The 18,363-nt window shown below is 43.6% G+C and overlaps 1 protein-coding gene across 1 annotated transcript in view; it reads right to left on the minus strand.

The window, feature by feature from the left end:
• Positions 1-18,363, minus strand: part of LOC124620114 (inactive dipeptidyl peptidase 10-like) — a 1,175,439-nt gene that overhangs the window by 759,199 nt on the left and 397,877 nt on the right. The window contains exon 2 of the mRNA XM_047146784.1: positions 611-824. Within this exon, the coding sequence (XP_047002740.1) occupies positions 611-824 (214 nt within the window). The remainder of the gene's footprint in view (positions 1-610; positions 825-18,363) is intronic.

An 18,363-nucleotide genomic window follows, 5' to 3' on the forward strand; every position in this document is an offset into this window, starting at 1 on the left:
TACGACCTAGCAGTACGCCGTATTGAGTTACTATAATCTGAACAGATAATATTGTGAATCATGTACCGTCAAGAGCCACGTTCATCATTAATGGATTAAAGTTAAGTATCAAACTAATTACGTCCGCTTTCTGAATTCTAATTCCTTGTCATGTTCGAGACCTCACGTCAGTATAGTCCTTCCCTCCTCACGCCAGCCTGCGTGAGCTAAAACGCGTGCATTTTGGCCTCCCCTAGTAAGACGGTGTTTGCTCTTCTGCCAACACAACAATGATTATTAGCATGAAATGTTTAGAGTGTGCTGCAATCAGTGAACGAAATCGAAGAAGGCTGTTTAACACTCAGGAAGACAAATCGAATTTGTCAGGACTGCAGATAAAAAGAAACGCATCTATAATTTTTCAGTGGGCCTGATGTATGTTCACAAAATTGTTTTCTGTAATTAGTACGCAAATACGAGTGAAGCAGCGGGCGCTAAGCTAGTTACTCCATAAGGTATGAACACGATTATGTAGCGGATCAGTCAGAATACATCAAGCCGTGCTGAGGCCGCGAGCTGGCCTGCCCGGTGGACAGATGCAGCGTGCCGTGCTGGGCCGGCGGGTACTCACCGGAGACCCAGGTGCCGTTGAAGGGCTGCGGCCGGAAGCGCGGACTCAGCACGTCGTCCAGCGTGAACTTCGTGCCCTTCACCCTGGGCCCTTCGTCGGGCGGCGACAGCAGCACGATCGAGAACACGATCAGGCCGAGCACGGCCACGATCACGAGCAGCGCGATCAGGATGCCGCGCCAGTTGCGCTGGTTGGGCCCGGTCGCCACCAGCTCCTGCAACAGACGCAGAGGTACGCGTTTCTCTCAGCTGCTCAAGTTCATTCAGATTTCTCAGTGACTAAAGCAGTCCCAGTTGCAGGTTGCCCATTCATCGGTTTCCATAACCAGATGAATGTCAGTCTGACTGGGACACTAGGAGCACTGTAAGCATCAGGAACAGGCTCAAACTGCGCTACGTTGACCTTAGTCGATGTACGGCGCACCTGTTAGCAGGTCACGGTCCATATCCCAAACATCTGCATCGAGTGGGACGTAGTACACACCATTCTGTGAATGTGGAGATTAAGGTTCGGCTGATCATGTCGTTCCCGATCTACAAACAATTGTAAGTGACCGAAATTTGTGGACTAAAGTGAATATGATAGCACATCGGATATCTAAAAGACAACAGCTTAACTTTCAGTCTATAAGAGCAAGTGGGCGTTTTGAATATCAAAACAATGTCAACAGGTTACAAGAAGTGTTTCCTCAAATATATATATATATATATATATATATATATATATATATATATATAGGGTGATCCATTGATCGTGACCGGGACAAATATCTCACGAAATAAGCGTCAAACGAAAAAACTACAAAGATCAAAACTTGTCTAGCTTGAAGGGGGAATCCAGATGGCGCTATGGTTGGCCCGCAAGATGGCGCTGCCATAGGTCAAACGGATATCAACTGCGTTTTTTTAAATAGGAACCCCCATTTTTTATTACATATTCGTGTAGTACGTAAAATGGTTCAAATGGCTCTGAGCACTATGGGACTCAACATCTGAGGTCATCAGTCCCCTAGAACTTAGAACTACTTAAACCTAACCAACCTAAGGACATCACACACATCCATGCCCGAGGCAGGATTCAAACCTGCGACCGTAGCAGTCACGCGGTTCCGGACTGAAGTGCCTAGAAACACACAGCCACCACGGCCGGCTGTAGTACGTAAAGAAATATTAATGTTTTAGTTGGAGCACTTTTTCCGTTTTGTGATAGATGGGGCTGTAATAGTCACAAACGTCTAAGTACGTGGTATCACGTAACATTCCGTCAGTGCGGACGGTATTTGCTTCGTGATACATTACCCGTTGAAAATGGACCGTTATATATATAAGAAAAAGACAAAAATGAAATAAAAAGAAGAGCAAGAATGCTATGGCCACCTATACAGGGACGCGCAACTCGAGGACTGCCGAGGAACGCACATAATGGTGTGGGTGATGTAGATGTAGAATAGTGTAGCAACAATAGGTTTAGAAGTGGGTATAGTTGTAGTTAGTCGGTAATCCTCGAGTTGTTCCGAGGATGCCAGTAACATGTCTAGTAATGTAAGACGGAAGTTATTCACTTGGAACTTGAGTTAATTCCATCTTTATAATTTAATTCTTAGTTTTCAAATGTTCTGTTTTATTTATGCATTAATATTACCAGTGCTTTCTGTTAACATGATTTACTACTACAAATAAAATATAAAACTTGGTTTGTCACCATGATGAATTGAAGTGAACTGAACAATTCCATAAGCAACAAAAAATCCCTTTCTTTTCTTCCGTCTATCATCACAAAACCGTTAGACCCATAGACTATCGCCTTTCCTTAGGCATGATCATCTTCACATCTGCAACAAAACATGGGAAAAAAACTAATACGACTAGTGGACTGCCGACATCTTAAAAGCAGGTCATAATGAGAAGTATTACTCACATAGACGTGAAAAACATGGGCTTAAAATATGACGAGGCGAACCTCTTTTAAAACATGTCCTAATATGGTGAAGATACAGTGTCATCGTCAAAAGATACCCACAAAGTCATAATAGCATCGTCGCACATGTTTAAAATGTGCTATACACTGGACCTTAATGTCGGCGGTGTCATCTTGTTAATCGCGCTACTGTCCATAGCAAACTGCTGTACAGTAGCCACAAAGTGTTTGTGTCTGAAGTTTGTTACATGTCACTCCTGAAGGTGTACACATATTCGTAAATTATATGATTTTACGAATTGGTGCGAGGAATACAATCGGTAAAGTCTATAGTACCTTACCAAGTTTATAAGTTGTTTCAGTGATAAAATGAAATAATTAAAACTACAACGAAAAATTAAATGGTTAAAAAGGAACTAGTTAAGTTACAAAGTGTAATTCTGACATTCTCTTGTGGCGTTTCTAGTTAAAAATATAATGACATACATAATAACAAGCTTACAGAAGTAACAGAAGAATATTTAATAGTGATGAAATAGATGGGGAAAGAAGCCAAATGGATGAAACGACAGTTGTAGTAAGTAATCAGAGTCCTCTGTTGGCGTGGCCGCCAGAATGCTTCGTTGTTAGCTCTGTAATATTCTTCCTTTGTATGCCATTATATTTTTATCCAGATTGCCCCAAGAGGGTCTCAGTAATTGTCGCTCAAGGAAGGATTCGAACCTCCGACAGGGGAAGCCTCACCAACCGTGGCAACGCGCCTCAGACGGCTCGGCTACCACGCGCTGGGACTTCTTTTGATTAAAGAGTTTCATTGCTCTGTCAAAATCTTCTAACAGTATCATGTCTCCCATCTCATCTTCTTTTACGTCCTCTTCCATTTCTATAGTACTTCCCTCAAGTTCATCTCACTTCTATAGACCCTCTATACACTCTTTCTACCTTTCCACCTTTCTGGGTAGCAGACATATATATATACCAGCAATAAATAAGAATTTTAAATATTTTAGATTATTCAAGTAAAACAGGTGGAATATTGTGGATTGGTAAAAGCGTGTACGACACCAGCTAGCACTGCCCGCGAATGCGATACGGGGATTTCCCGACTGCTGGCTCGCCGCCTATGGCTGATGGAGCACCTCCACAGCGCTGTCGATAAAACATCCTTTTGAAGGCCGTACTGGCAGCCACTAGCACCGAGCGGACCTACTCGTGGCGCGTCCGTCAAAGAGACGGATCCTGCGATGGGCTTTCAGCTAATTACGGCCGCCGTGTGTGATATCGACATGTGTCACCGCTCCCGTCTTTGATCCGGACGTTCCACAGGTGACGGACGAAGGGGGCAGCCGACAATCGAGCAATGCTAATGCACTTCTCAGTTTTCTGCAGTCCTCACTGAGGGGAAGTACCAATAGATCTACAGTTTTATGATTGAGAGGGCACAGCCAGCACACATCACATGTCTCTGCCACTTTGGTATACACACGTCACACAAAAAAATTGTCACATCCAGGAGACATCACGATGCTCCACAGTATTAGAACAATATTTAATTACTACGAAATACTACGGGGCTATGGAAAAAGACATTTTGTCAATTGAGTAAGTGATTGATTATTTTGTAAAAAATTTTTTGTTTATTTATAGACGCAATCACATTCTTATGACACAGTCATAACCAGTTTCGGCCATACAATGACCATCTTCAGATTCTATAACAATACAAAAGAAAATTTATATTACAACCTAAAAATAAGTGCAATATTTAACCAACCTTATTAGTAATTTAACTGAATTTATGCGAAATACATATAGTCCAAACCTAAAGGCGGCATACTTTGAACACAGGTTCATGCGTTGTCAAACTAGCTATAAAATGTAAAACACCAGTCTTATATAGATATAATTTTTTTTTAGATTTTGTTCCCTCTCTTTGCATTAGATGCGCGCGTCCTCTATAAGATAGTCTTTATTTTTCAAAAGCCTAAATTATGACAAATTTACTATTAATATTTAGTCAAATGTATACAAAATTTAAAATTGCAGAAAAGATAGTTAAATGAGTGAAATAACATTTCAGAACAAGTAGAAACATTGCTATAGATGAAAATAGCAGTAGCACTTGTAGAGCGTACCAGGTGATCAAAAAGTCAGTGTAAATTTGAAAACTGAATAAATCACGGAATAATGTAGATAGATAGGTACAAATTGTCGCACATGCTTGGAATGACATGAGGTTTTATTAGAACAAAAAAAAATACAAAAGTTCAAAATATGTCCGACAGATGGCGCTTCATCTGATCAGAATAGCAATAATTAGCATAACAAAGTAAGACAAAGCAAAGATGATGTTCTTTACAGGAAATGCTCTATGTCCACCATCATTCCTCAACAATACCTGTAGTTGAGGAATAATGTTGTGAACAGCAGTGTAAAGCATGTCCGGAGTTATGGTGAGGCATTGTCGTCGGATGTTGTCTTTCAGCATCCCTAGAGATGTCGGTCGATCACGATACACTTGTGACTTCAGGTAACCCCAAAGCCAATAATATCACGGGCTGAGGTCTGGGGACCTGGGAAGCCAAGCATGACGAAAGTGGCGGCTGAGCACACGATCATCACCAAACGTCTAGCAATATGGGGTGGAGAGCCATCCTGCATAAACATCGTACGTTACAGCAGGAGTTTATCAGCCAGGCTGGGGATGATGCGATTCCGTAACATATCGGCATACCTCTCACCCGGCACGGTAGCAGTTTTGCTGTCCAGCGCCATCTGTCGGACATTTTGGGAATATTTTTTTTTCTTTTTTGTTCTGATAAAACCCCATGTCATTCCAATCGCGTGTGTCAATTTTTACCTCTCTATCTACATTGCCTGTTTATACCGTTGTCCATTAATACGGCAAGGACGACACGAGCAGGACGATGAGAGTAGTGCTCTGCTGCAGGTGGCTGGCACGCTACTCCGCCTTAAAGGTTGTTGACATCTGCTGCGGTCCGCACTAGAGTAGTACTAGGTACTAGGGACAATAAGTTGGCTCAAACCAGACGTATACAATAATGAAATTCTAAACTAAGATTGGAATGTATACCGCAGAGACAGGCTGGACAGTGAAGGGGGAGGCGTGTTTATAGCGATAAGAAGTGCAATAGTATCGAAGGAAATTGACGGAGATCCGAAATGTGAAATGATTTGGGTGAAGGTCACGGTTAAAGCAGGTTCAGACATGGTAATTGGATGTCTCAATAGGCCCCCTGGCTCAGCAGCTGTTGTGGCTGAGCACTTGAAGGATAATTTGGAAAATATTTCGAGTAGATTTCCTCACCATGCTATAGTTCTGGGTGGAGATTTTAATTTGCCGGATATAGACTGGGAGACTCAAACGTTCATAACGGTTGGTAGGGACGAAGCATCCAGTGAAATTTTTTTAAGTGCTTTATCTGAAAACTACCTTGAGCAGTTAAACAGAGAACCGACTCGTGGCGATAACATATTAGACGTTCTGGTGCCAACAGGCCCGAACTATTTGAAACAGTTAACGCAGAACAGGGAATCAGCGATCATAAAGCGGTTACGGCGTCGATGATTTCTGCCGTAAATAGAAATATTAAAAAAGGTAGGAAGATTTTTCTGTTTAGCAAAAGTGATAAAAAGCAGATTACAAAGTACCTGACGGCTCAAACAAAAGTTTTGTCTCAAGTACAGATAGTGTTGAGGATCAGTGGACAAAGTTCAAAACCACCGTACAATATGCGTTAGATGAGTATGTGCCAAGCAAGATCGTAAGAGATGGAAAAGAGCCACCGTGGTACATCAACCGAGTTAGAAAACTGCTGCGGAAGCAAAGGGAACTTCACATAGCCAAAGCCTTGCAGACAAACAAAAATTACGCGAAGCGAAATGTAATGTGAGGAGGGCTATGCGAGAGGCGTTCAATGAATTCGAAAGTAAAGTTCTATGTACTGACTTGGTAGAAAATCCTAAGAAATTTTGGTCTTACGTCAAAGCGGTAGGTGGATCAAAACAAAATGTCCAGACACTCTGTGACCAAAATGGTACTGAAACAGAGGATGACAGACTAAAGGCTGAAATACTAAATGTCTTTATCCAAAGCTGTTTCACAGAGGAAGACTGCAATGTAGTTCCTTCTCTAGATTGTCATACAGATGACAAAATGATAGATATCGAAATAGACGACAGAGGGATAGAGAAACAATTAAAATCGCTCAAAAGAGGAAAGGCCGCTGGACCTGATGGGATACCAGTTCGATTTTACAAAGAGTACGCGAAGGAACTTGCCCCCCTTCTTGCAGCGGTGTACCGTAGGTCTCTAGAAGAGCGTAGCGTTCCAAAGGATAGGAAAAGGGCACAGGTCATCCCCGTTTTCAAGAAGGGACTTCGAACAGATGTGCAGAACTATAGACCTATATCTCTAACGTCGATCAGTTGTAGAATTTTGGAACACGTATTATGTTCGAGCATAATGACTTTTCTGGAGACTAGAAATCTACTCTGTAGGAATCAGCATGGGTTTCGAAAAAGACGGTCGTGTGAACCCAGCTCGCGCTATTCGTCCACGAGACTCAGAGGGCCATAGACACGGGTTCACAGGTAGATGCGGTGTTTCTTGACTTCCGCAAGGCGTTCGATACAGTTCCCCACAGTCGTTTAATGAACAAAGTAAGAGCATATGGACTATCAGACCAATTGTGTGATTGGATTGAAGAGTTCCTACATAACAGAACGCAGCATGTCATTCTCAATGGAGAGAAGACTTCCAAAGTAAGAGTGATTTCAGGTGTGCCGCAGGGGAGTGTCATAGGACCATTGTTATTCACAATATACATAAATGACCTTGTGGATGACATCGGAAGTTCACTGAGGCTTTTTGCAGATGATGCTGTGGTGTATCGAGAGGTTGTAACAACGGAAAATTGTACTGAAATGCAGGAGAATCTGCAGCGAATTGACGCATAGTGCAGGGAAAGGCAATTGAATCTCAATGTAGACAAGTGTAATGTGCTGAGAATACATAAAAAGATAGATCCTTTATCATTTAGCTACAAAATAGCAGGTCAGAAACTGGAAGCAGTTAATTCCATAAATAATCTGGAAGTACGCATTAGGAGTGATTTAAAATGGAATGATCATATAAAGGTGATCGTCGGTAAAGCAGATGTCAGACTGAGATTCATTGGAAGAATACTAAGGAAATGCAATCCGAAAACAAAGTAAGTAGGTTACAGTACGCTTGTTCGCCCACTGCTTGAATACTGCTCAGCAGTGTGGGACCCGTACCAGATAAGGTTGATAGAAGAGATAGAGAAGATCTAACGGAAAGCAGCGCGCTTCGTTACAGGATCATTTAGTAATCGCGAAAGCGTTACGGAGATGATAGATAAACTCCAGTGGAAGACTCTGCAGGAGAGACGCTCAGCAGCTCGGTACGGGCTTTTGTTAAAGTTTCGGGAACATACCTTCACCGAAGAGTGAAGCAGTATATTGCTCCCTCCTACGTATATCTCGCGAAGAGACCATGAGGATAAAATCAGAGAGATTAGAACCCACACAGAAGCATACCGACAATCCTTCTTTCCACGAACAATACGAGACTGGAATAGAAGGGAGAACCGATAGAGGTACTCAGGGTACCCTCCGCCACACACCGTCTGGTGGCTTGCGGAGTATGGATGTAGATGTAGATGTAGAATGTGCAATACTCGATCTGCTCTGTAATTTTAAATTTTATATACATTTGACCTAAATACTAATAGTAAATTTGTCATATTTTAGGCTTTTGAAAATTAAAGACTATCTTATAGAGGACGCGCGCATCTAGAGCAAAGAGGGGGAACAAAAGTAACAAAATTTTTATATCTATATAAGACCGGTGTTTTACATATTATAGCTAGTTTGACAAAGCATGAACCTGTGTTCAGCGTATGCCGTCTTTAGGTACGAACTACATGTATTTCGCATGAATTCAGTTAGATTACTAATAAGCTTGGTTTAATATTGCACTAATTTTTAGGTTTTTATGTAAATTTTCTTTTTTATTGTTACAGAATCTGAAGATGGTCATTGTACGACCGAAATCGGTTGTGACTGTGTCATAAGAATGTGATTGCGTCTATAAATAAACAAAAAAATTTTACTATGGGGCTATCCTGAACTTTTTTATCTGAAAACTCTAAAAGCTTTTCTAATAATTCGAAAGTTATTAATATTCTACATCTTTATTATTCATGTCACATATTTATTTCTTAACACAATCACCCTGGTGACGGATTCTCCCAACGAGAGACCGGTTTGTTGATACCGTCACTGTAGAACGTTGAAATTTGTTGACGGTGTCACACCACCACCTATGCCTTGCACCGATTCATCACTATTAAAGTGATGTCCTAACATGTGTTCTTTAAGCCTTGGAAACAGATGAAAAAAGGACGCTGCCAAGTCGAGACTGTATGGAAGATTATCGATAACGGTGATCCAAAGGAGTCGGACTGTTGCAGATGTCGCACCGCTCGCGTGGGATCTGGCATTGTCATGCTGAAGGAGAGGGCGCTCCATGTGTGGACGGACTCGTCGAATTCGAAGCTCGATTACAGCACACTGTTTCTCACGCACCGACGTAGCTACGTTACACGCCGCCATGTTACACGCTACGATTCGGAGCCCTCCAGCGGTAGACAGTTGCAAATATGTAGACATGAAGAATAAAGATATAGAATGTTAGTGACGTTTGTTTTACATAAAAAGCTGTAAGAGTATCCACATACAAAATTCGTAAGGATTACTTTTCTGCACGAGCTCGTGCTTACTATTAAGCAAATGTTTCTCGGTAAGATGGCGGAGCCGCTAAGAACTGAGTCATTACGGAAACTTAAACCAAATACTTTTTCTTCTCCTTCTTCTTCTTTTCAGCGATCACAAACCCTGTAGAGGATGCGCTGCATCAACGATCTGCTTCCATGTTCTTCTATCTCTCGTGTCTCTTTCCACTCTGCGGCGATTCCTAATACTGGTACGTTCTTCTCTGTCCCATTTTTCTAGTGCGTGCGAGGTCGGCCCAATGGTCTTGTTGCTTGGAGTGTGCCTTCAAATTCCTTCTTAGGAATTCTGTTAGTTTCCATTGCAGCCACATGACCAGCCCATTGCAGTCTCCTACTTTTAAATTTCTGGACGACACACAGTGGTTCATAGCCTAATCCTTGGACAATAGACGATAAGTGAGAATAATAATTTAAAAAAATTCCAGTTTTAGGTTTTGGGGGTTGCTGATTACGAATTTGATATCAAAATTAAGAAACTCAAAATGGCGGACATTTTGGAAAGATAATCACTTCATTGGTCCGAAAATTTGCACCAATAGGTATTCGAGGTCGCTGATTACGATTTTGCGGCAGTCAACATAAATAAGATTCCAGTGTATAAGAAAGAACAAAATAGTAAAACCGCAATAGCTACGTCCTGGTCAAGCCATTCTTCATGATTGGCGTAAAAGCGCTCCAGAATTTTGCGTCTATCCTGCCATTTTTTCTTCATTGTAAGTAGGAGATTCCTCAAACATTTCCTTTCATCAAATGAAATTGCGAAACGACATCTTTCTCATTCGGTAAAATATTATTCCAGAACTTCTATTTGTTCGTCAAAAAAATGGTTCAAATGGCTCTGAGCACTATGGGACTTAACTACTGAGGTCATCAGTCCCCTAGAACTTAGAACTACTTAAACCTAACTAACCTAAGGACATCACACACATCCACGCCCGAGGCAGGATTCGAACCTGCGACCGTAGCGGTCACGCGGTTCCAATCTGACGCGCTTAGAACCGCACGGCCACACCGGCCGGCTATTTGTTTGTCAAATTTTGAGCTTCATTCATCACGTAGGGCCAAGAATATTTGTCTGCGTGTACAAATAATTTCTTTGCATGTATTTCCTATTAAAATTAAAAAAAAGTATATACGAGGGCAGTTCAATAAGTAATGCAACACATTTTTTTCTCGGCCGATTTTGGTTGAAAAAACCGGAAATTTCTTGTGGAATATCTTCAAACATTCTCGCTTCGTCTCGTATAGTTTCATTGACTTCCGACAGGTGGCAGCGCTGTACGGAGCTGTTAAAATGGCGTCTGTAACGGATGTGCGCTGCAAACAATGGGCAGTGATCGAGTTTCTTTTGGCGGAAAACCAGGGCATTTCAGATATTCATAGGCGCTCGCAGAATGTCTACGGTGATCTGGCAGTGGACAAAAGCACGGTGAGTCGTTGGGCAAAGCGTGTGTCATCATCGCCGCAAGGTCAAGCAAGACTGTCTGATCTCCCGCGTGCGGGCCGGCCGTGCACAGCTGTGACTCCTGCAATGGCGGAGCGTGCGAACACACTCGTTCGAGATGATCGACGGATCACCATCAAACAACTCAGTGCTCAACTTGACATCTCTGTTGGTAGTGCTGTCACAATTGTTCACCAGTTGGGATATTCAAAGGTTTGTTCCCGCGGGGTCCCTCGTTGTCTAACCGAACACCATAAAGAGCAAAGGAGAACCATCTGTGCGGGATTGCTTGCTCGTCATGTGGCTGAGGGTGACAATTTCTTGTCAAAGATTGTTACAGGCGATGAAACATGGGTTCATCACTTCGAACCTGAAACAAAACGGCACTCAATGGAGTGGCGCCACACCCACTCCACTACCAAGAAAAAGTTTAAAGCCATACCCTCAGCCGGTAAAGTCATGGTTACAGTCTTCTGGGACACTGAAGGGGTTATTCTGTTCGATGTCCTTCCCCATGGTCAAACGATCAACTCTGAAGTGTATTGTGCTACTCTTCAGAAATTGAAGAAACTACTTCAGCGTGTTAGTAGGCACAAAAATCTGAACGAACTTCTCCTTCTTCATGACAACGCAAGACCTCACACAAGTCTTCGCACCCGAGAGGAGCTCACAAAACTTCAGTGGACTGTTCTTCCTCATGCACCCTACAGCCCCGATCTCGCAGCATCGGATTTCCATATGTTTGGCCCAATGAAGGACGCAATCCGTGGGAGGCACTACGCGGATGATGAAGAAGTTATTGATGCAGTACGACGTTGGCTCCGACATCGACCAGTGGAATGGTACCGTGCAGGCATACAGGCACTCATTTCAAGGTGGCGTACGGCCGTAGCATTGAATGGAGATTACGTTGAAAAATAGTGTTGTGTAGCTAAAAGATTGGAGAATAACCTGGTGTATTTCAATGCTGAATAAAACAACCCCTGTTTCAGAAAAAATGTGTTGCATTACTTATTGAACTGCCCTCGTATATACACTCCTGGAAATTGAAATAAGAACACCGTGAATTCATTGTCCCAGGAAAGGGAAACTTTATTGACACATTCCTGGGGTCAGATACATCACATGATCACACTGACAGAACCACAGGCACATAGACACAGGCAACAGAGCATGCACAATGTCGGCACTAGTACAGTGTATTTCCACCTTTCGCAGCAATGCAGGCTGCTATTCTCCCATGGAGACGATCGTAGAGATGCTGGATGTAGTCCTGTGGAACGGCTTGCCATGCCATTTCCACCTGGCCCCTTAGTTGGACCAGCGTTCGTGCTGGACGTGCAGACCGCGTGAGACGACGCTTCATCCAATCCCAAACATGCTCAATGGGGGACAGATCCGGAGATCTTGCTGGCCAGGGTAGTTGACTTACACCTTCTAGAGCACGTTGGGTGGCACGGGATACATGCGGACGTGCATTGTCCTGTTGGAACAGCAAGTTCCCTTGCCGGTCTAGGAATGGTAGAACGATGGGTTCGATGACGGTTGGGATGTACCGTGCACTATTCAGTGTCCCCTCGACGATCACCAGTGGTGTACGGCCAGTGTAGGAGATCGCTCCCCACACCATGATGCCGGGTGTTGGCCCTGTGTGCCTCGGTCGTGTGCAGTCCTGATTGTGGCGCTCACCTGCACGGCGCCAAACACGCATACGACCATCATTGGCACCAAGACAGAAGCGACTCTCATCGCTGAAGACGACACGTCTCCATTCGTCCCACCATTCACGCCTGTCGCGACGTCACTGGTGGCGGGCTGCACGATGTTGGGGCGTGAGCGGAAGACGGCCTAACGGTGTGCGGGACCGTAGCCCAGCTTCATGGAGACGGTTGCGAATGGTCCTCGCCGATACCCCAGGAGCAACAGTGGCCCTAATTTGCTGGGAAGTGGCGGTGCGGTCCCCTACGGCACTGCGTAGGATCCTACGGTCTTGGCGTGCATCCGTGCGTCGCTGCGGTCCGGTCCCAGGTCGACGGGCACGTGCACCTTCCGCCGACCACTGGCGACAACATCGATGTACTGTGGAGACCTCACGCCCCACGTGTTGAGCAATTCGGCGGTACGTCCACCCGGCCTCCCGCATGCCCACTATACGCCCTCGCTCAAAGTCCGTCAGCTGCACATACGGTTCACGTCCACGCTGTCGCGGCATGCTACCAGTGTTAAAGACTGCGATGGAGCTCCGTATGCCACGGCAAACTGGCTGACACTGACGGTGGCGGTGCACAAATGCTGCGCAGCTAGCGCCATTCGACGGCCAACACCGCGGTTCCTGGTGTGTCCGCTGTGCCGTGCGTGTGATCATTGCTTGTACAGCCCTCTCGCAGTGTCCGGAGCAAGTATGGTGGGTCTGACACACCGGTGGCAATGTGTTCTTTTTTCCATTTCCAGGAGTGTATATAGGGTGTTACAAAAAGGTACGGTCAAACTTTGAGGAAACATTCCTCACACACAAATAAAGAAAATATGTTATGTGGACATGTGTCCGGAAACGCTTAATTTCCATGTTAGAGCTCATTTTAGTTTCTTCAGTATGTACTGTATTTCCCCGATTCACCGCCATGATTTCACACGGGATACTCCACCTGTGCTGCTAGAACATGTGCCTTTACAACTACGACACAACATGTGGTTCATGCACGATGGAGCTCCTGCACATTTCAGTCGAAGTGTTCGTACGCTTCTCAAAAACAGATTCGGTGACTGATGGATTGGTAGAGGCGGACCAATTCCATGGCCTCCACGCTCTCCTGACCTCAATCCTCTAGACTTTCATTTATGGGGGCATTTGAAAGCTCTTGTCTACGCAACCCCGGTACCAAATGTAGAGACTCTTCGTGCTCGTATTGTGGACGGCTGTGATACAATACGCCATTCTCCAGGGCTGCATCAGCGCATCAGGGATTCCATGCGACGGAGGGTGGATGCATGTATGCTCGCTAACGGAGGACATTTTGAACATTTCCTGTAACAAAGTGTTTGAAGTCACGCTGGTACGTTCTGTTGCCGTGTGTTTCCATTCCATGATTAATGTGATTTGAAGAGAACTAATAAAATGAGCTCTAAAATGGAAAGTAAGCGCTTCCGGACACATGTCCACATAACATATTTTCTCTCTTTGTGTGTGAGGAAAGTTTCCTGAAAGTTTGGCCGTACCTTTTCGTAACACCCTCTGTATATACAGAATACATATTGTATGTAACGTAAAAATTTTATAAGCAATCCTGCACTCATGAACAACCGATTAAAAAACTATATTATTATGTTTTACAAATTGGGTTTTTTGTCCATGAACAATGTTTTGAATAATATTTGTAGACATATTTCGATATTTCTATAAAAATCGTCATTGCGGTTGGAATGTTATTTAAATTCTTTATTCACAATGCCACATCGTTGCAATAATATACCGTACTTATCTCCACAATACTTTAGAAAGAGATAGAAAACATCTATGAAAAACCCTCCATACTTGGGACCATTCGAGTCCCAGGTATAGAAAGTTGAGAGGAGAATGTTGTCATTAGCCACAGTGCGTAATGCGCACGACAGTGTACACGGTAACACTAAAATCGTTATTATTCAAAATGAGCAACTTTCGAGCAGCTAATTCATGAAAATTTCATTAACAGATAGTTCAACAAACATGTCCCTGTCAATGCCAGCGTTGAAATATGTTAAGATTATTTTGTATCGATAAAACTGTATTTCTAAAGAAGCGAAACAACATGATAATCACGACTACCTTCTGCATGACGTTTCATAAAAGACATCAAACATTTTCAAAAATTGAAGTACATAAAATGTTTCTACATACCTTCATCAACATTTTCCATTTTGGAAAATAGGAATCGGATGCGTCGTTGTAAAATTCTGTATGATTTTCTGAGGCACTGTATAACTTGGCGCTGAAGCGTCGTACGTGTGTTTCTACGAGACGCAAGTTACGACCGTCGCAAGGAAGCAGGTATACAATATTGTGATCTCTGCTTATTCGATCTGAATACCCCATACCCCCCCCCCTCCCTAGAAGAATCCATTCCAAACACATCGATCTTTCAACCTTCATTTCTCGACTTTTGACCAGGGAATCGGCCGTTCTGAACCATTGTGAGACAGTGCGCAGATTCATTAACTGTTATATTTCTATGTTCTTTCGAACCCTCCGTATGCCATTCTCCATCACATGTCTGCAGATCACTTTTCTTTCAAAACATTCAGTTTTTCTCTTTCATTCTTGGTAAGCATCCAGCTTTCCGTAACATACATAGGTGCTAAAAGAAAACAAAAACAGCAAAGAAAATGTAATGATTTGAGGTGTTTATGGGTGGTTAATAGGTCCAATAGAACAATAATCATGAATGACGGCAGTTTAATGACATGACATGAAATGAATCAAGTCATTATCGTTACTACTTTCTCATGTGGAAACTGGATAAAAATATATAAATAATTAAGACAGATATAGGAACATCAATGTAGTTATATGCTACTTGGCTATAAGTACAATGAAGAAATAGTGGAAATAGCATCACAGATAATTTAAAGCCATATTTACCATTACGAGGGTAATCCCAAAAGTAAGGTCTCCTATTTTTATATAGGCACATAGACCCGTTTATTTCTACAATGGTTTAGATCAGCTTACAGCTTGAACATTTAGCTATTTTTCGACATAATCACCATTTATGTCGATGCATTTTTGTAGACGCTGTGGCAGTTTTTGTATGCCCATGTCATACCAGCTCGCCGCCATGCTGTTCAGAAAGTTATGAACCTCTTCTTCCACCTCGTCGTCGGAGCTGAATCGTTTTTCGGCCAAATTTTCTTTTAACCTAAGGAACAGGTGATAGTCACTAGGCGCCAAGTTAGGACTGTAGGATGGGCGGATGATTATGTTCCACTGTAACTGTTGCAGGAGAGCAACGGTTTACCGTGCGATGTGTGGGCGAGCGTTGTCATGGAGAATGTGTACGTCCTTGCTCAACATTCCTCTTCTCCGGTTCTGAATTGCCCGTTTGAGGTTTTTCAGAATCTCACAGTACCTGTCAGCGTTAATTGTGGTCCTAGTGATTCTGGTCCAACAGTATAAAAGGGTCAGTGTTTAACAAAGAATTTACGTAACACTGAGAATAACAGTGCAGCTACGTAGATGATTATAGCGTGTCTCTCTCTGCAACAATATTTATTTATCGGGCAGTAACTAGTAAGGTTTTAAATAAACCAAGCGTATTTTTGAATTAGCTATATGTGTTGAAAACATAAGTAAATTGTTACAACTCAATCTAGTAGACTTATTCAGAATTATTTGTCTACTTAGCGACATTCAGGATCGTTAGTATATTTTAGCAACTACTACAAGTGTGAGAAATATACACGACGTCACGACTTATAACTATTTTCATCCACGATTGCAAACGTAACAAACCGAAACCTTCAATAAAAAGAAAAAAGTAGAGGCGGAGGGAGGGAGAGGGAGAGGGATATATATATAGAGAGAGAGAGAGAGAGAGGAGAGAGAGAGAGAGAGAGAGAGAGAGAGAGAGAGAGAGACAATATAGTCTGCTGTGGAGCCCATTTTCAAAAATATGCACTGAATGGTGTCCTCCGAAACACATGTGCGTCTACAGCATTATGCTCTTTCTCCAGAGTTGCCACAGATCGCCATCTGTCCTACTTTACAAAGCAGAAAGCTTCCAAACCCCACGGTTCCGTGAAGAGTCGCGGGTGTCCAAGCACTTTAGCGACTAGTGGTAGTTACGCTGCTCGTTTATCACTTTCCGTAGATGCTGACGACAGTAATATTCTACCAGGTTCGCAGTTTTCGAGATACTCGTTCACATGCTCTGCATAATAATAAGCTGCCCGTTGAAACAGTCGCTTATTTCAGTGGATTTCTCCATTTGCAGTGGATATATTCACTAGGGCATTCCCACGACTCTGCTCTGTTTCCATACGTTACTTAGTGCGTTACGTTCATGCTCTTCAGAATAGATGAACAATCTTCGCTGAATGTAACTGCAGCTATGTATGCTGCCACTTCAACAGTTTTTGCACCACAGTAAAAATTTTTCGATACCAGTTTCCAGACGCGTACATTCATGCTCTCCTTTTCATTTTGCGCCCTGGGACCGGTCCATCTTTCAAGCTAATCCTAACTGCTTGGAGAAATGGATGATTCATACACTACTGGCCATTAAAATTGCTACACCACGAAGATGCCGTGGTACAGACGCGAAATTTAACCGACAGCAAGAAGATGCTGTGATATGCAAATGATTAGCTTTTCAGAGCATTCACAGAAGGTTGGCGCCGGTGGCGACACCTACAACGTGCTGACAAGAGGAAACTTTCCAATTGATTTCTCATACACAAACAGAAGTTGACCGGCGTAGCCCGGTGAAACACTGTTGTCATGCCTCGTGTAAGGAGGAGAAATGCGTACCATCACTTTCCGACTCCGATAAAGGTCGGATTGCAGCATACCGCGATTGCGGTTTATCGTATCGCGACATTGATGCTCGCGTTGGTCGAGATCCTACGACTGTTAGCAGAATATGGAATCGGTGGGTTCAGGAGGGTAATACGCAACGCCGTTCTGGATACCAACGGCCTCGTAACACTAGCAGTCCCGATAACAGGCATCTTATCCGCGTGGCTGTAACGGATCGTGCAGCCACGTCTCGATCCCTGAGCAAACAGATGGGGACGTTTGCAAGACAACAAACATCTGCACGAACAGTTCGACGACGTTTGCAGCAGCATGGACTATCAGCTCGGAGATCCTTGACGCTGCATCACAGACAGGAGTGCCTGCGATGGTGTACTCAACGACGAACCTGGGTGCACGAATGGCAAAACGTCATTTTTTCGGATGAATTCAGGTTCTGTTTACAGCGTCATGATGGTCGCATCAGTGTTTGGCGACATCGCGGTGAACGCACATTGGAAGCGTGTATTCGTCATCGCCATACTGGCGTATCACCCGGCGTGATGGTATGGGGTGCCATTGGTTACACGACTCGGTCACCTCTTGTTCGCATTGACGGCCCTTTGAACGTGGACGTTACATTTCGGATGTGTTACGACCCGTGGCTCTACCCTTCATTCGATCCCAGCGATACCTTACATTTCAGCAGGATAATGCACGACCCCATGTTGCAGGTTCTATACGGGCATTTCTGGATACAGAAAATGTTCGACTGCTGCCCTGGCCAGCACATTATCCAGATCTCTCACCAATTGAAAACGTCTGGTCAATGGTGGCCAAGCAACTGGCTCGTCACAATACGCCAGTCACTACGTTGATGAATTGTGCTATCGTGTTGAAGCTGCATGGGTAGCTGTACCTGTACACGCCATCCAAGCTCTGTTTGACTCAATACCCAGGCGTATCAAGGCCGTTATTACGGCCAGAGGTGTTTGTTCTGGGTTCTGATTTCTCAGGATCTATGCACCCAAATTGCCTGAAAATGTAATCACATGTCAGTTCT

This window comes from Schistocerca americana, chromosome 6, assembly GCF_021461395.2.
Source record: "Schistocerca americana isolate TAMUIC-IGC-003095 chromosome 6, iqSchAmer2.1, whole genome shotgun sequence".
Classification (NCBI taxonomy): Eukaryota; Metazoa; Arthropoda; class Insecta; order Orthoptera; family Acrididae; genus Schistocerca; species Schistocerca americana.